The sequence below is a fragment of the Lichenostomus cassidix genome, chromosome 12 (assembly GCF_008360975.1).
Source record: "Lichenostomus cassidix isolate B80296 chromosome 12, HeHo_3.0, whole genome shotgun sequence".
NCBI lineage: Eukaryota > Metazoa > Chordata > Aves > Passeriformes > Meliphagidae > Lichenostomus > Lichenostomus cassidix.
In genome coordinates this window covers 7,183,880-7,198,690 of record NC_139493.1, presented here as the reverse complement: position 1 = coordinate 7,198,690, position 14,811 = coordinate 7,183,880, and the positions used below count along the sequence as shown (strand labels likewise).

The 14,811-nt window shown below is 41.4% G+C and overlaps 1 protein-coding gene across 2 annotated transcripts in view; it reads left to right on the top strand.

The window, feature by feature from the left end:
- The window catches only part of PTPRG (protein tyrosine phosphatase receptor type G), a 389,130-nt gene that overhangs the window by 270,515 nt on the left and 103,804 nt on the right, over positions 1-14,811 (top strand). For both annotated transcript variants that reach the window (XM_085072418.1, XM_085072419.1), the window contains exon 6: positions 7,895-7,961. In XM_085072418.1, the coding sequence (XP_084928544.1) occupies positions 7,895-7,961 (67 nt within the window). The remainder of the gene's footprint in view (positions 1-7,894; positions 7,962-14,811) is intronic.

Here is a 14,811-nt window from a genome sequence, read left to right as displayed (position 1 = left end):
TGCTGCTGGTTGCAAATGTTGAGATAGTGAATGGAGGAAATGCTGCAGAGGGGGAGCTGCAGAGTCTTCCTCAGGCTGGTGTTCCAATCAGCCGCTGCCAGCAGGTTACAATGCACGATCAATGCTCCTCTCTGCTAACAAAGGAACTCAGTGGGTGCAAACACAGAGCACTCTGAGCTGAGTTATTAAGCAGACTTAACTCTACCTCAGGGTTTCACGGTCTTGCTTTTTTTTTGAGACAGTCTCTGGAGTCAGGACGTTGCACCAACACGCAGGTTCTGTTCAGTGTTCTTCTGTGGTAGCCAGAGCTTTGCTCTCTTTATGACACTGGTGTTTCAGCCAACCTGCGGTGTAAAAGTGCTATTTATGCTGCTTGTGTTTTTAAGCATCCCTCCTGGACATCATGACAGGGGAAGCTGCTGATCTATAACCTAGTTTGGCCCATCCCTGTCCCAGGATGTCTGTAACTAACTCAGGTCCAGAGGCAGCAGGTACAAAGTGATGCAGGGGCTGAGTTAAAGGCTGTGAGGAGCAGTGGTTGCAAACAGCTTCATTGCACTCAACCAAAGATGAGGGGCAGCCAGAACACCCAAAGCCAGTTCAATAGCTTTTAAAACCATTTTGGACTTCAAAAAAAGTAAAGGAAAAAATGCAGCTTCCTCTTTGGCACTGGTAGTTAATATAACCTGCTAGTAGATATCCTCTGAAGCTGTAGTGAAATATGAAGTTAATACATCACAAGCAAGCTTTCAGTCAGAGTGATGTATTATTCAAAGTGGAATTAGCTAGAAGGATCAATGCAAACCCATTACTCTATTTAAAATAATCATTGGAAGACTCATTAACTTTTTTTTCCCCTTTCTCTTCAAGCAACATAGTGAATGAGACATTTAGGAACACCCCCTCCTCTAGCATATGCACCTCTATGACTTCAGCATATTTTTATTCATAGCAGATTATTAACACCTGAAGGCCAAAACCCAAATTTAACTCAACATAGTTTGCCTTCAAATCAGTGAACCTGAAACCAGTTGCTGTAGGCAAAGTCAGAAGCATCTCTAAAGCACATTTTTAAAAAAATCAAAGGTCATGGTAGTATCTGTGTGAAATAGTGCATGTGCCAGCATAAGGTTCAATGTCACATCTTGCCTGGGTACCTGCTATTCTCTCAGATTTTACACATGAGTAGAAACTTGAAGTATTAGGGGGGCTGTTTCCATTTCTTGTTTTCCCTTACAAATATATTCTGCAGGATACTTACTTTGGGCAGTCCATTCATTACACAGCAAATGCCTTCTGCCTCCCAGCTCACCTCTGTCAGGCTGCAGGCTCTTGGCCAGATTTGTCCTTTTGCATCAGCTCATATGGGAGATGTGCAATTATAGCTTATATGGGGGAGATGGAAGAAAATATCATCTGTGGAGGAGCAGGAATATATCATTCTTGGATCATTTAGTGCTTGTGAAGGTGAAAAACTTAGAGCACCAAATCTAGCTTATCATTATGTCGGGAGCTCTGTAGGCATTTTCTTGGCTTCACAGATAGCTCAGTGTGCTGTAGTGTCGACCAGTATCCCCTCTCACCCGTCAGTTCTCCTGGAAAGCCCCAGATAAACATTTCCTACTTTATTTCAAAGCAAAGCACGTGTAAACTTTTCATATCTGTTCATCCACATTCCAGATCTGGCTGAAATCTTTCACTTCCTTTTATTCAGTAATGTTTAAGAAACAAGATATTTATCCACAAGCAGATTTTACAATGTGGACTTCAAAAGGGAGAGAAACGAGAGGTGGGACAATAGAGTTAGTGCAGAGCAGAAGGGTGTGGACCACAAAGCCAGGATGTCCTTCTCAAGTGCTGCAGACTGATGCAGGTGCATGATTGTTTAGAAGGATAGGAGTAGGACCTACCCAAACTGATAGCCTGAAATTATTTGGCCCTGAAGACATGAATGTTAAGAGTTTCACAGGCAATATCCCTAGTGCTTTCCCTTTACTGAGGAAAGAATGTTCCTTTTGATGGTGATTATCTTGGATTCTTTAAATCCTGTTGCTGTGATGTTAAAATACATATTGTGTGGCACAGTGTTCACATTAATGGGATTCTTCTAATTTCTGTTCTAAACCACTGAAAATCAGGTCCTTCCCCGTAGAGATTGGGGACTGGCATCTGTCCAACACCACTGAGCTGATAAGAGAATAAATTGTTTAACCATGTTGATTGTCCTGAAACCCTACAGGACAATTTAATCTCTGCAACCTAGTTAATTTATAATAGTTTTCTTTTTCTTCTTAGCTGTTTGTACAGAGTGTTTGGAGACTTAGGTTTTTGGCTGGTGAGTTGTATATCTTAACTGCAGGCTGAATGGGAGCTGAAGGCACACAGTTGGGGGAATATTACCCCTGACTTTCACTGTTGTAATTGAAAGTAGAGTTTGACACATTGGCATCTTTCTGTGTCAGCCATTGTCAGTGGCTTCAGCTGCCACGGTTAAGTATGTAGTCATTCATCCTTGGCAGACACCGTCCTTTGCAGCACGAGAGGATGGTCTCTGGATGTTAATGCTCAGCACTGTGGGAGCAGCTGGCTATATCGAATTCAAGGCATGCAGATTGTCTTGGCCATTTTACTTAGCAGATGGGTAAGGCTTGATAGATTGAAGATTTAGTTTCCAAGTCAAGGGCCAAATGTTGCAGTGGGAGAGAAAAGTAAATTATATCACTATTTGGAGGGGAAAGGCTCAGGTACTGTATCACAAAATTGTTGCCATTCATTTTCCTCTGCCTTGCACAAAATGCATGTCATTTCACCTTTCAATATAGCCGACTGTGGCGTTCTCCTTCACTTTGAGATGCTTTGCAATACTGTCTGTAAGCCCATTTAATGAGCTTGAAAGCAGTTGCTGCAAATTTATGACAGTTTAATGTCTAAATGCCAGATTTTTTTTAAGGTGGAAATGAAAGAGAAATTTATATTTTGTATCAACCCAAATAGGTGGGTTTTCTTCAATGCTTTTTCCCCCACACCCTTTTCCTCCACACGGCATCTATTTAAACATATTTTTAAAAGGAAGGAGCATTCCTTACTCCTGAGCTTTTCAAACAATTAATATTCGCCTACTTCTCACAAGGTGGCTGCTACAAGTGATCATTAGAGAGCTTTGTGGTGCTCCCTCCAGACATCCTTGGTTGGTGGGAGGGTAATCTGAGTTTCAGAGAGGCTGCCTGGAGCTTTGGGCAGTAGGGGATGTCTGGCCCTTTGGGCAGAGGTCTTAGATTTAAGGTCTGGTGTTGCCTAGGGGCCTCTCTAACTATTTCTGTATGCATTTGGGGGTTTCCTGTTTTTATTTGTTACTGTTTCTAAAATAAGCATGGTAAGCTCAGTATTTTTGCCTGAGATAATTTTTTTCCAGCTTTACAGAAAGCAGCAGAAAGACGGGTCATGGATTACTTACATGACTTTAGCATATGGCTTAAATTATATAGCATGTGGTATAAATTTTAACACTTTGCAAGTCTGCTGAGTTTTGAGAAATCAGGGTCTTCAGGAGGCTCTGAGTTTGTCTTGTAAAATAATCAGATGAACAGAGAGCTTTGGCTGCTCTACAGCAAGTGATAGAGAATGAGAGCAGGTTGGGGTTTTTTAACTCATGAGGATGTGCTGAGCTGAGTACTGCTGCACCACAGGGGAACCTTTCCAGTAATGTCTATTGTCACATGCTGTGGCTTAGTGGCTGGACTAGCATGGTCATCCTGGCTGAGGTGCTCTGGTCTGTCCTCTGGTCACACTCCTGCTCTGCTCAGTCACTAGAACTGTCCTCTTTGGAGTATTAGTGTTATCCTGAGGAGGGGCTGAGCTGCCTGGCCTGCCTCTGAGGATACAGCTGTAGAAACAGCAGTTTCAAGCAGGGGGACAACACATGGTGCTGCTGAGAGGTGTTAACACGGCTGTCAATAGAGTTCATGACTGATCAGCCTTGTTCACTGAAAAAGGAATAATTTCTCAGTCCCTGCATCAGATGCAGGAGCTGTAAGTAAATCTGACCTGTCTAGAGTAATGATTTCCATGACTTCATGTGAAGACCATATCTGGTTTATGACTGCAGAATGGGGTCACTTGTGCCTTGGCTTTTCCCATACTGCAAATATTTGTTTTGTTCATTGCATTAACATCAAGCCATTCTTTCTATTCAGAATGGCATGTGCACCAGGTATTGAAGTCACCCAAAGGGTATGATAAACAAAGAGATTTTGCTTCTTCGTGTCATGTTCATCCCATATTTACCCTATGGTGAGAGCTCTGTTAGCACAGGAAACTGCTTAATGATATCTCAGTGTTTGTTTTTCCATTGCGCTTCGCATGGTAGTTACCTATTTATTTCTGCTGAAGAGGATTACAGGCATTTTTCAATTATAAATGATGCACGCAAGCATTATTTAATCTGTTTACTGCAGACCTATAGAGTGTTAGTCAGTCTTGAGCAAAAACATCTTGTGCAGGAAACAACATTTGTAGTAGTGGTACTGTGGGTATTTTAGGGCAATTTCAGGATGCTTTTCCATCTGTCTGTTAATACTCACTCAGCAGCATCACAGGCTTGTGTTTGTGCCTGGAATTCCTGTGCTTGAGAAATTGTCATTCTTGGTGTTTTTTCTGATAAGGTGTTGAAGGAGTAGGGGGAAGCTCATGGCTCTTCACTCACAGGAAAAGAAAAGCTTTACCCAGATTAGACAGGCACGTGTTGGGTGAAGCCAAAGTGCTCAAACCCAGTTATAGGTGTGTGATCTTTCTCTAATTCTCCAAGCTATCAGCAGAAATGTGGAATGTAAAGTCAATCTGAATAATTAATTGCTGTTTTCCTTCAGGATATGTCCATAAGATAATAAAAAATGTGTTGCTGTAACACATATTATATAACAAAAAAAGTTAAAAACAGTTTGTAGGAGGATATAAGCTCAAGCTTCATGACATGGAATCATAAAGCAGGTCAGAAGGACAATTCTTATTCTGGAGATTTTTGTCCTTTTTCTGTCCTTCTCCCCCCCTTCCTTTCTTTTAAGTATCAGCTGTTATCAGAGACAGGATTCTTATGTGGGTGAACCTCTGATCTCAACCAGCATGGTAGCTGCAGGCCAGTTAAACCAGATATGTGCAGCAATGGGGATAGAACTTGACATTTTGGGTTTCAGAAACCTCCTTTTCTCTGTGAACACAGGCAGAAAAAGGATATATAGAAGTTGGGGGGGGAGAGATGAAATTCAAGGTGGGGGTTTGGATTTTTAAAAGAATTTGAAGAAGAAAAAGATGTAAGAAAACTTCTGTTCTGAAGTCTGAACCCTTCCACAAAATGAGAAAACTTTTGGTCACTTTTCTAATGGTCTTGCCAAGATCCTGAAACAGTTGTACTGAAGTGTGAGAGAACTGTGTGTGAATTTAAGGTAAAAACAGGGAAAGCATGTGGAAGGAAAATAAAGCTATATCTCATGCAGGTCTGAACTGACATCTCTGCAAGTGGTACTTGTTTGAATGTGATTTCTAAAGAAACATGAGATCCCACTCCCCATACCCCCGGAGAAAACAAGATTACAGATGCATGGAGCATTTGCTTTCCAGCCTCCAAAGAAATCCTGTTCCTGTTGGTTTTGTGCTGTTGAAGAACACAGCACATTTGCAGAATGTGTTATCAAAGAGGCTGCATGGCTGGATCTATACAGTCACACCACCTCAGCAGATTAAAGGGGCGCTGCCAGGGCTGAGGTTAAGGATTGATCTACTTTGACACAAAATCCCAAAAGGAAGAGTTCTAACCTTTATGATTCTTTCTGTCTATTTGCTTTCTTCAAACTGATTGCTGCTGTCACCAGAAATAAAACCAAAGTAAACAAAATGAAAGTCTTTACCACTTATGGTTAGGCAGCAATAAATAAAACATTGTTTAAATCCAGAGCAAGATTTTCTTACATTCTTGTACTTAAATGCTGGTAGCATTTTAATGATTTGTTTTTTCAATGGTGCCAATGAAAAAATGGTTGGAGAAACCTGGATAAATGGAAAAGATGCAGGAATGTGTCTCACAACAGGCTCTGTATTTTTAGTGTTTCTTTTTGATTTGTCAGCTGCCAGGCAGAACCCGCAAAGTGGGTCATTGGGTCCACTGTACTGTGATTATTATTTATACAGGATCCAGAGTGTACAGAGCACCCCTTTGGGCACATAAAAGTTCATGCTTCAAAGAGCTTGCAGCCTTCAGGGGTAATGGTGTTATGTCCAGTAACATCTAAGCTGTATATATTTCAAAGCGCTTTTGCTACTTTGATAATTTTATTGCATTTCTTGCCCTAGATGATCATTGCAAGTTCTGGAGTACTGTGATGAGGAAAGGATTTTCAATTTCCATTTACAACACCAAACCATTTTGTCTCTAGAGAAGTGCAGGAGAATGTGTCCTGAGCACAGCAGAGTGGTTCAAAGGGCAAATAAACAAAAAACAGAAAGGTGGTTTGTTGTGGTTTATCTCAGTGCAGTTGGCTGAGAAGATAATGAGGGTTCTAAGATTCCTAATTAGTTAAGGGGAGGAAGGAGAAGATAAGAGGAGCTTGTGCTTGTGAAACTTGGGCAGTGGATTTCAGTTTTCTTGTCAGGCCAGTAAAATTTGTGATATTTTTACAATACATTTTTTGGATGTGCTGTGGTCAATGATGTCCTCTCCCAGGAACAGCTCCAAGCTGGTTCTGCCCTTCACATATCAGTTTGTTCCCTGTTGGGCACAAGGTCCTTTCTCAGGGTTTTCTTCTTTTGTCTCCACTCCTTTCCAAATATGTTAATACACTGCCCTAATGTGATTAAACTCTGTTTTTCCTCATGACATTGAGGTCATCAGCAGGCAGTAAAATCCAGAAGAACTCTTTTCCATCTGATGTGTTGCCCATTGGGAGCAGCCCATCCAGAAATTATCAACACTACTCAGGTTCTGAACCTGACTGGTGGGCAAAAAAAAAAGGAATGTACCCCATGAATAAGATACATGGCAGTATTTATCTCCCAAAAGTAAATTGGCAAGTATTTCAAATAATGGAACGTGTTCACAGAAATTGTGAATTATTCCTACAATACCTCTGAAGAGGCAAAAGGTTAAAAAAAATTCATTATTGGTTGTAAATACCTTGGCTGTGTGCAAGTGACTGACGTGATAGGTTTAATTTGGAAGTCATGGAGCTCAACAGGGTTAATCCTTCCTGCAGCCTCTCCCTCCTCTCTCTGGTGCTGGATCTCACTGTTGTGAAGGACGTGGGCAATTTCTGGGTGATAGAAGGAATGTTGCAGGTTTTGGTCTGGCAGTGCAGGCAATTACACTGTCAAAAATTGGTGATGTTTTTCTAGATCATCTCACATAGCTTTTTTCCCTTTCCTTTGTCCAAGTGACGCTAAATTAAATAAACTTAAAAATACAAATAGCAATGAGATGCCAAGGTCTAACTCCATTAGGGCTGAAAGGGGTCCAATTCACTGACTGCAGTGGCAGCACCAGATTTATGGCTGTGTCAGTAAGGAATGAACTGGTCTGAGATAACTTCTGCTTATCATTGCAGTTTTCCTCTATGAAAGCAGAAATAGATGGAGAAAAATCAGCTCTGTGTTTTTAGGCTTTGCAGGGCCAATAATGGGGCTAATGTTTTAAAGAATTCAGAGGTTACCTTTTCTTTGATTTAACCTTCCTCACTTTATTTTGTTACGCCGTGTACCTTTGGCATTTGGTGAAGATCCATTGTAAATGTGAGAACTAAGCAGCTTGTTAGATAACATCTTTTATTTTTTTCTCTTTAGAAGATTAATCTGAGACTGTTCTGCCTGATGCCAGAGTAGATGTAACCAATTCTGTATCCTTTGCATGTAGGTCAGTCAGAGGGACAATTCAGCACTGGATCCCATTATCCATGGGTTGAAGGGCGTTGTACATCATGGTAAGTAGCTGCTTAAACTTTCTACGTGTTGGGAAGGGGAGAAGGGCAGGAATGTTGTCCTTAAGGGATCAGGTCACCCCTGGAAGGACTCGGTGAGCCCACACATTCCTCATTCACTGATGTTTAAGGGCATCACAGCCATTATTTGATTGGTAAATATCAGAGTCATTTGTTACCTGAGAATGGTTTGGGGTGAGCAGTAAACAATTTGTTTCTTTTCAGTCAGTGTTCCAGAATGCTTAAGTTATCAATCACAACCTGCTGCAATCTATCATTCATATTAGAACTTCGAAGGCAGCGTGGATGCTTCACTCTGTTATTTATCTTCTGTTTGCTCTAAAAATACACCTCTCTGAAGTTTCTATTTGTTTATAAATTATTTGTCTTTCAAATTTAGGGAGCTGATAATGAAACAGAAAATTAACTATCTATGAAAATTAATTAAACTTTGCAGCAGATGAACATCTTTCTAATGCTGACATAAATACGATCATTCAGCTGTTCTGATGCATATACCTATTATCCTTGAACTTATAGCAGGTACTGAAATAAATATTAATATATTTTATACTTTTATAACCAATTTTTTACTTAGGAATTTTCCTGAAGCCTTACCACAGGTAATGCATCACCAGCAATGACATCAAGATGCTCCGGTTCCCAAAGTACTCTTGTCAGGTTTTAATATAATGATTTGTAAAGTTTTAATAATCTCATTGTAATTCAAGAGGCATCTGCTGGAATGGTGCTCAGTACAATAATAAATCTCCGTCCCATCTATAGCGCTGTGATAAAACATCTTAGCACCTTTTCTGAGGATTGTCTTTAGACATTAGCTAGTGCTGTAGAGCTTAACAGACATTTTTTTTCTCTTGACTGCAAACCTAAAACTAGTTGACAGTGTTAGATTAAAACAAATAGGATTTTGGATTAATTGTTCTACTTTCAGAATCATTTAACATTGCAACTGGGAAGGCCAATAAATCCAAACACAGTGAAAAACGGGTTAAATGGTAACATGCCATAAAGTCCTTCATTTAGAGCATTTTCCTTAGGTTTTGCTGCTTATAAATTGCAGTGTTCTGCCGTGAAATAAAAACAACACACCAGGCTGAAAAAGTGGTGTTGTTTTCTACAAAAATAGAAGTTATTACCTCGCTCCCACTGGGTAACAAAACAGGCCAGGAAAAGCAAAGCTGGGATGAGTTAGGCTGCAAAGCTTTTTTCAACGTCTGTGTAATTTGACACTGCAGCCAAGTTGCCATTTAACTGGACTGGGATCTCTTTTTAGTTTTGTTCTTTACCTGCTTTCTATTCCAAGACTCCCAACCCCTTGCAAGCACACAGTGCTTTAGCCACCTCCTCAGGTTTTTCTGCTCCCTCTCTTGCTCCTTGCAGTCAAAACAGCCACTCATGGGTAATCACACTGGTGTCTCCTTAGGGGATTATTCCATTCCCAAAAATAATTGTTTGGGTAGGATGTGACTCGGTGCCGAGGCTGTGATTCCCTGACCACACAATGATCAGTCCATCTCCCTGCTGTCTTACCCACGGCAAAATCTGGGTGGATAAAAGGCGTTTATTTTTGTTTGGCGCACAATGCACAGAAGTCTGCTAGTGTTTCAAGTGAAGGAAATCACTTGATATATTTCAATAGCTTGTTTCCTTTTCAAAACATTAAGGAAGAAAAAGAGGAAAATCATGCTTTCCTTCCTGTTTCAAAGGCCCTGATTAAAGGCCTTTTCTAAGGCTCTTTTGGTGGTTGGAGTAAAGGAATTTCCTCCTGCAAAGCAGTTGTTCAAAGAGATCGTTCTCTTTAACTTAAATATTGATAGAACGCTTCAGCGAAGAATTCTCGTATCATATCTTGCTTTTAATGTTATTATGTAGAATAATAGTAAAGATGTGAGGGTTTCATTCCAGATGCTTGCATTTCTTTTCTTGTTGTGATTTACTTACATCTTACATGAGCACATTTTTATGAATTTATCTGAAAAGCTTCTTCCTGCCTTCCATTTGGCTGCATTCAACTGGGACCCTAAGGCAACATGGACTTTTTGGCTGAAATACAGTGGAAAACTCTTGTGGCTTTTGAACAGAGTGGTTGGATCAAGCAGGGATCCAACAAAAGGAGGCAAAATTGAAACCTTAAGTTTCTTTGCATTTTATAACATTTCCACTACCATGTTGATTTTAGGCAGTTGTCACAATACAGAGGCACATACATATAATGTAAAAATTAAGAATACATACAAATGTTGAGGTTTTTGTGTCCTTCTCTCTCCATCTGGCAGAGCATCCTTCCTGGGTTGTGCTGAGCAGTCACTCCTTCCTTGCAGTCCTTCACTTTTCAGTATGGAATTGCACACTCACACAAACCCTCGTTGTCCTCATTTTGTCATTTACTGGAATGGTCCTGAATGGGGACTCTGCTCTGCACCCCACTGTATAGTGCTCCCACATAATGGTGACAGATCTGGTGACACTCAGGTAGATATAAAGATGGTACTCATGAGTCATGAGCTGGGGTTTTTTAAATTTTTTTGCATCCTTTTCTTTTTTTTTCTGCGAAGTCCTTGTATTCTTATACTGCCCTTCCAGGGGTATGCGAACATTTCCAAAGTCAGAAGTACTTTCTGTAGAAGTGAAAGCAATTTTTGCTTGATATTTCATCAGGGATTCGAATCACTTACTAATTTGATGGAACATAAATAATTGTGCCCTTCACAGTGTCACCAGCTTAGTAACAATGATAGGAAAACATACACATAAAAATCAATACAGGCTTACTCGCTACTTAGTTGACTTTGTTTCCTCATCTTCAGGCATCATTTTATAGAATCTTAATGCCACATTAAACTTAATTTTACATGAGCAACCATACAAAGTTTCTTAGCTGGGAGGAAAATCATGGTGTACCAAGCTGCCTAATGATGTCTGGATCTGTGATAATACAGATTATTTGAGGTTTGAGGTTTGCCCCATGTTCTTGCTGCTGAACAGGATGTTCCCTCACCACTCCCCAAATCCCACATCCACGGCATGGGAACACCGAGGAGGCTCTTACAGGAGCTGTCAAATGCTTGTTGCTGATTTTAAAATTGCTTTTGGTTTTGTGCTCTGCCAAGGATTTGTCACACCTCCCGCCCGCCAGGTGCCTGCTCTTCTCACTGCTGCTTTCCCTGCCGCAGGGCGCGTGGTGAGCGCGTCTGCCACGGAGCCACCAGGGACTGACAGCTGCGAGCAGGCAGCCCTCCCTGGAGAAGGGATGGGCTACAGGCAGGTGGGATTTGGATCTTCTGGTGCTGACTTGCCAGTGTCTTTCAGCTCTGATTGCTGGGGGTCTATTTTGGCTCCTTTGCAAATGCTCTTCTCATCATGAAAGCTGGTGGGATGGGTGATGCATGTTGTTAATTGAAGTTGGATCATAGGTTAAAAAGTCACTTGTGCTTGGCTGTGCTTGCACAGCACATGGGGCAGTCTTGGTGCTGCAGATCTGATTCTTCTGCCCCTGTTTTGCTGCTGATGTGCTTGGCTGGGTGCTCTGAGCCCCTCTCTGCTCCTCGTCCTTCCTGGTGATGCTGAGGATCACAGGGCAGCAAAGAGCTGTTCTTGTGCAAGGGCTGAGGAGGCTGGCGAGGCCTCAGAGAGAGTGATTGTGCCCTTGTGGGAATAGGGGACTGTGAAATACCAGGTTATGTGTTATGCAGTTGATTTGCATTAAAATGGCTACAAAAGCTTTTGTCTGCCACAGTCTCCAGCAAGGTCTCAGAGGAGCACCTGGCAGGATGGAGCAATTGCACAGAAACATTGCTTTTCCCACCTTTGCTGTCTTTGATTTGCCCTTTTTGGTACCATTTTGTCTGTAAGCCTCTTAGAGATGCCCTTTCCTTGTTTTTACCAGCTGCCTGCAAAGCATTAAATTGGTCTTCCCCAGTATCAGTCCTGGGGCAGCACCCAGTGCTGGAGGCTCTGTGAAATTCACCTTTTCCCAGCCTGGCACAGGTGCTCTGCACAGGACCACAGTTTTACTGTGCAGACAAAGTGTTGTCAGAGGGTAGAGCAGCCCACACTACCCCAGGCCTCTGGAAAAGATTTCAGGGTTATGGAAACCATGTTTTTGTCACTCTGTCCTGTTCTCTGTGGCTGTCACCAAGAATCTACACAGATCAGCAGAAAATTATTAGCAGAGCACAAATAAATTACCACAGCAGAAAAGGTTCTATTAATGTCACAAAAATGGGGCTCTTATTCCCTTCCTTGTCAAAAGTGAGCACTGAAAATCAAAGTGCTACCAGATCAAAAGCTTAGGTACAAAGTGAATCAATGGCATCTGTTGCTTCTTTGTGAACATGAGGTGGGGTGAGGGGAGGGGAGAAACCTTTGTTTATTTAAAAGGGAGCTTGGAAAAGTCTTAAAAAGCTGTAACTGGAACTCAGCATGGAGCAGAGTGTAGTCTTGGATCTCCCTTGAGATGGGCCAGAAGGGGTCAGGCAGGAGACCATGAAAGTGTCTGGGCTTGCTGGGGAGAAGCTACCAAAACACAGTGGAAACAACTGCTTTAATAATGAAAAAGGATAGAGAATAAATATGTTGCACATCTCTCCAGTTGTTCTAGGTGAAAAATCAGTGAATAACCTGTTAAAATAAATCAGCACTAAAAAGGAAGCAATCTAGATGGTGTTAGTTACCCTGTGGATCTATCACACCAGAAGGCATAATAACAAGAAAACACCATTAGCACCATGACAGGTTTTTTCTTTTGTTTTTAACTCTAACCATAACACCACCTGACAAGCTGTTTGCCTTCTACACTAAATAACATGGGGCTGTAGAGAAGAAAGGTGGGGGAGAGGGGTGAGAGTGAGATGTGATACAGTGGGACCTCATCTTTGAAAGTAAAACTTTGAAGAAAGCAGCAGCTCAATTTGGAACAAGGGCAGGGCATGAAAGGGAGAGCAGCACGATGCTTTAAACTGAGAAGGAAACATGGAGGAGCATTTCTTTTTCTTCAGGGATGATCTGGATATATTGCTTTGTTTTCAGATCTGTTCTTGTGTTCACAGTCAGAGTAGCCCTGTGAAAGGGGCCAGGACATGACTGCTATGGAGCAAAGGGGAGGAGGAGGGAAGTGGGAAATGAAGATGAGAGCAGAGGTGATAAGTTCACACCTTTATATAGGGCAGCTCTGTGCATAGCTGCAGGGGTCTGTATTATTTAAAGGAATCAATGGTGGAAGTGTTGGAAATCTCTGGTCCTTCACCTGTCTGCTCTGCAGAAAGCAGTGCTGGCCACAGCTGAGTAAAGACCAGAGAATTAATAGATTGCTCAGGAAAACTAAGTCAAGCTAACAAAAAATTATTGCAGTTGTTAAAAGTTAAGAATTAAAGCTGATGTTGGATGTGGACAAAGCATCTGTAGGGAGCAGAATCTGGATGCTATGCTGATGGGTTTTGGGGATGTTTGCTTAGAAAAGAGGGGTGGGGAACTCTGAGAAGATGTAGTTTTGCTCTGGCTCTGCTGGAGCAGATGTGAACAATCCATGCTCCTCTGGGCTCTTCTGCTTCACTTCAGCTTCTGCCAGAGTCCAGCTTTTTCCAGGGATCCTCCCTCCTCTAAACTCTTTGTCGTAGTCTCTTTTTCCTCATATCCTTAGTGGTTATTCTGTACTTCTTAGTTTCCTTGCCTGTCCAGCCTCATGTACCTCTGCCTCAGGTTAGGTTTTGTGAAACCAGAAGTCTCATCCCAGTCTAGAACAGCTGTGCATCAGCACTGCTTAAGCATGAAAGGTTCAGAATAACATTTTCCTTCTCTAAAGTGTTAAGACCTCTTGTCTGCAGCTAAACCATTTTCTCCTAAGCTGTTTTAAGAAAGGGAGTGAGAAAAATTAAGCCAGAGCCCAACACCTGGCATGGAAATGGTTTTTTTGTGAATAAGAGACTTGCCTTTTTTATTCATTCCCCCTGTTTTTTTGTACCACTCACTGGTTGTCTGAGATTAAATTAGTCTGCAGGACTGTGTTATTATCTCACTCCCCTCCTCCCTGCCATGCTGTGCTTTCTGTGTCCTTACAGCTCCTTACATTGCTCAGCAGAGGCTCTTTTTTTTAAAAAAAAAAACCTAAATAAAAGTGAGAAAAATAATTGCACAATAAATGACAAGAATTACCCTGAGAACAGAGGACTGTCAGATACTGCTCTTCCTGCAGGATTTACACTGCAAGTGCTCATCTGATGATCCTCTCAGTTAAAGTAATATATAATATTTGTAATCTCATCTTTATTATCACCCCCATGAGTCTGGTCCTTGGCTGTGCTTTGCAGCCTGCTTTATATGGGGAGTTCTGGCTCAGTGGGTGTGCGACATGGTGTCCTTTTGATTATTTTTGTGTGTTTGCTTTTTAAATGTTTGAACGCAGAAGCTTTAGAATGTCTTGGCTCATTGTGAAAATGAAATTGGCAATAACATTGTTTAACAAATTTGGGAGACTTTCAAAGCTCTTCATAGTGGTATTGCAGATTTCAGTTATTCAAAGTGTAGCTGGGTACCTATCAGGCACTGCACATACATTAATTTTGGAAATAAGCTCATTTTAAGATATTGTTTTCAATGCAGCCAAGTTCCTGTTTTCTTACAGAAAATCACGATGAAAGTCCCAAAGCATTCCATGAGATATAAATGGACTTGGCATATAGTTATTTTCTTGTGATGTCCAATCCAAGTTCCTGTTAGATTTAAAAGAGTTTTGATCACAGATAATTGTGTGCTGTTTACCTGCATATCTCAAGAAGCCTCTTAGTCTACAGTGATTTGGTTAAAATTCAGGTCTATCTTTATCCAGGGATTTACA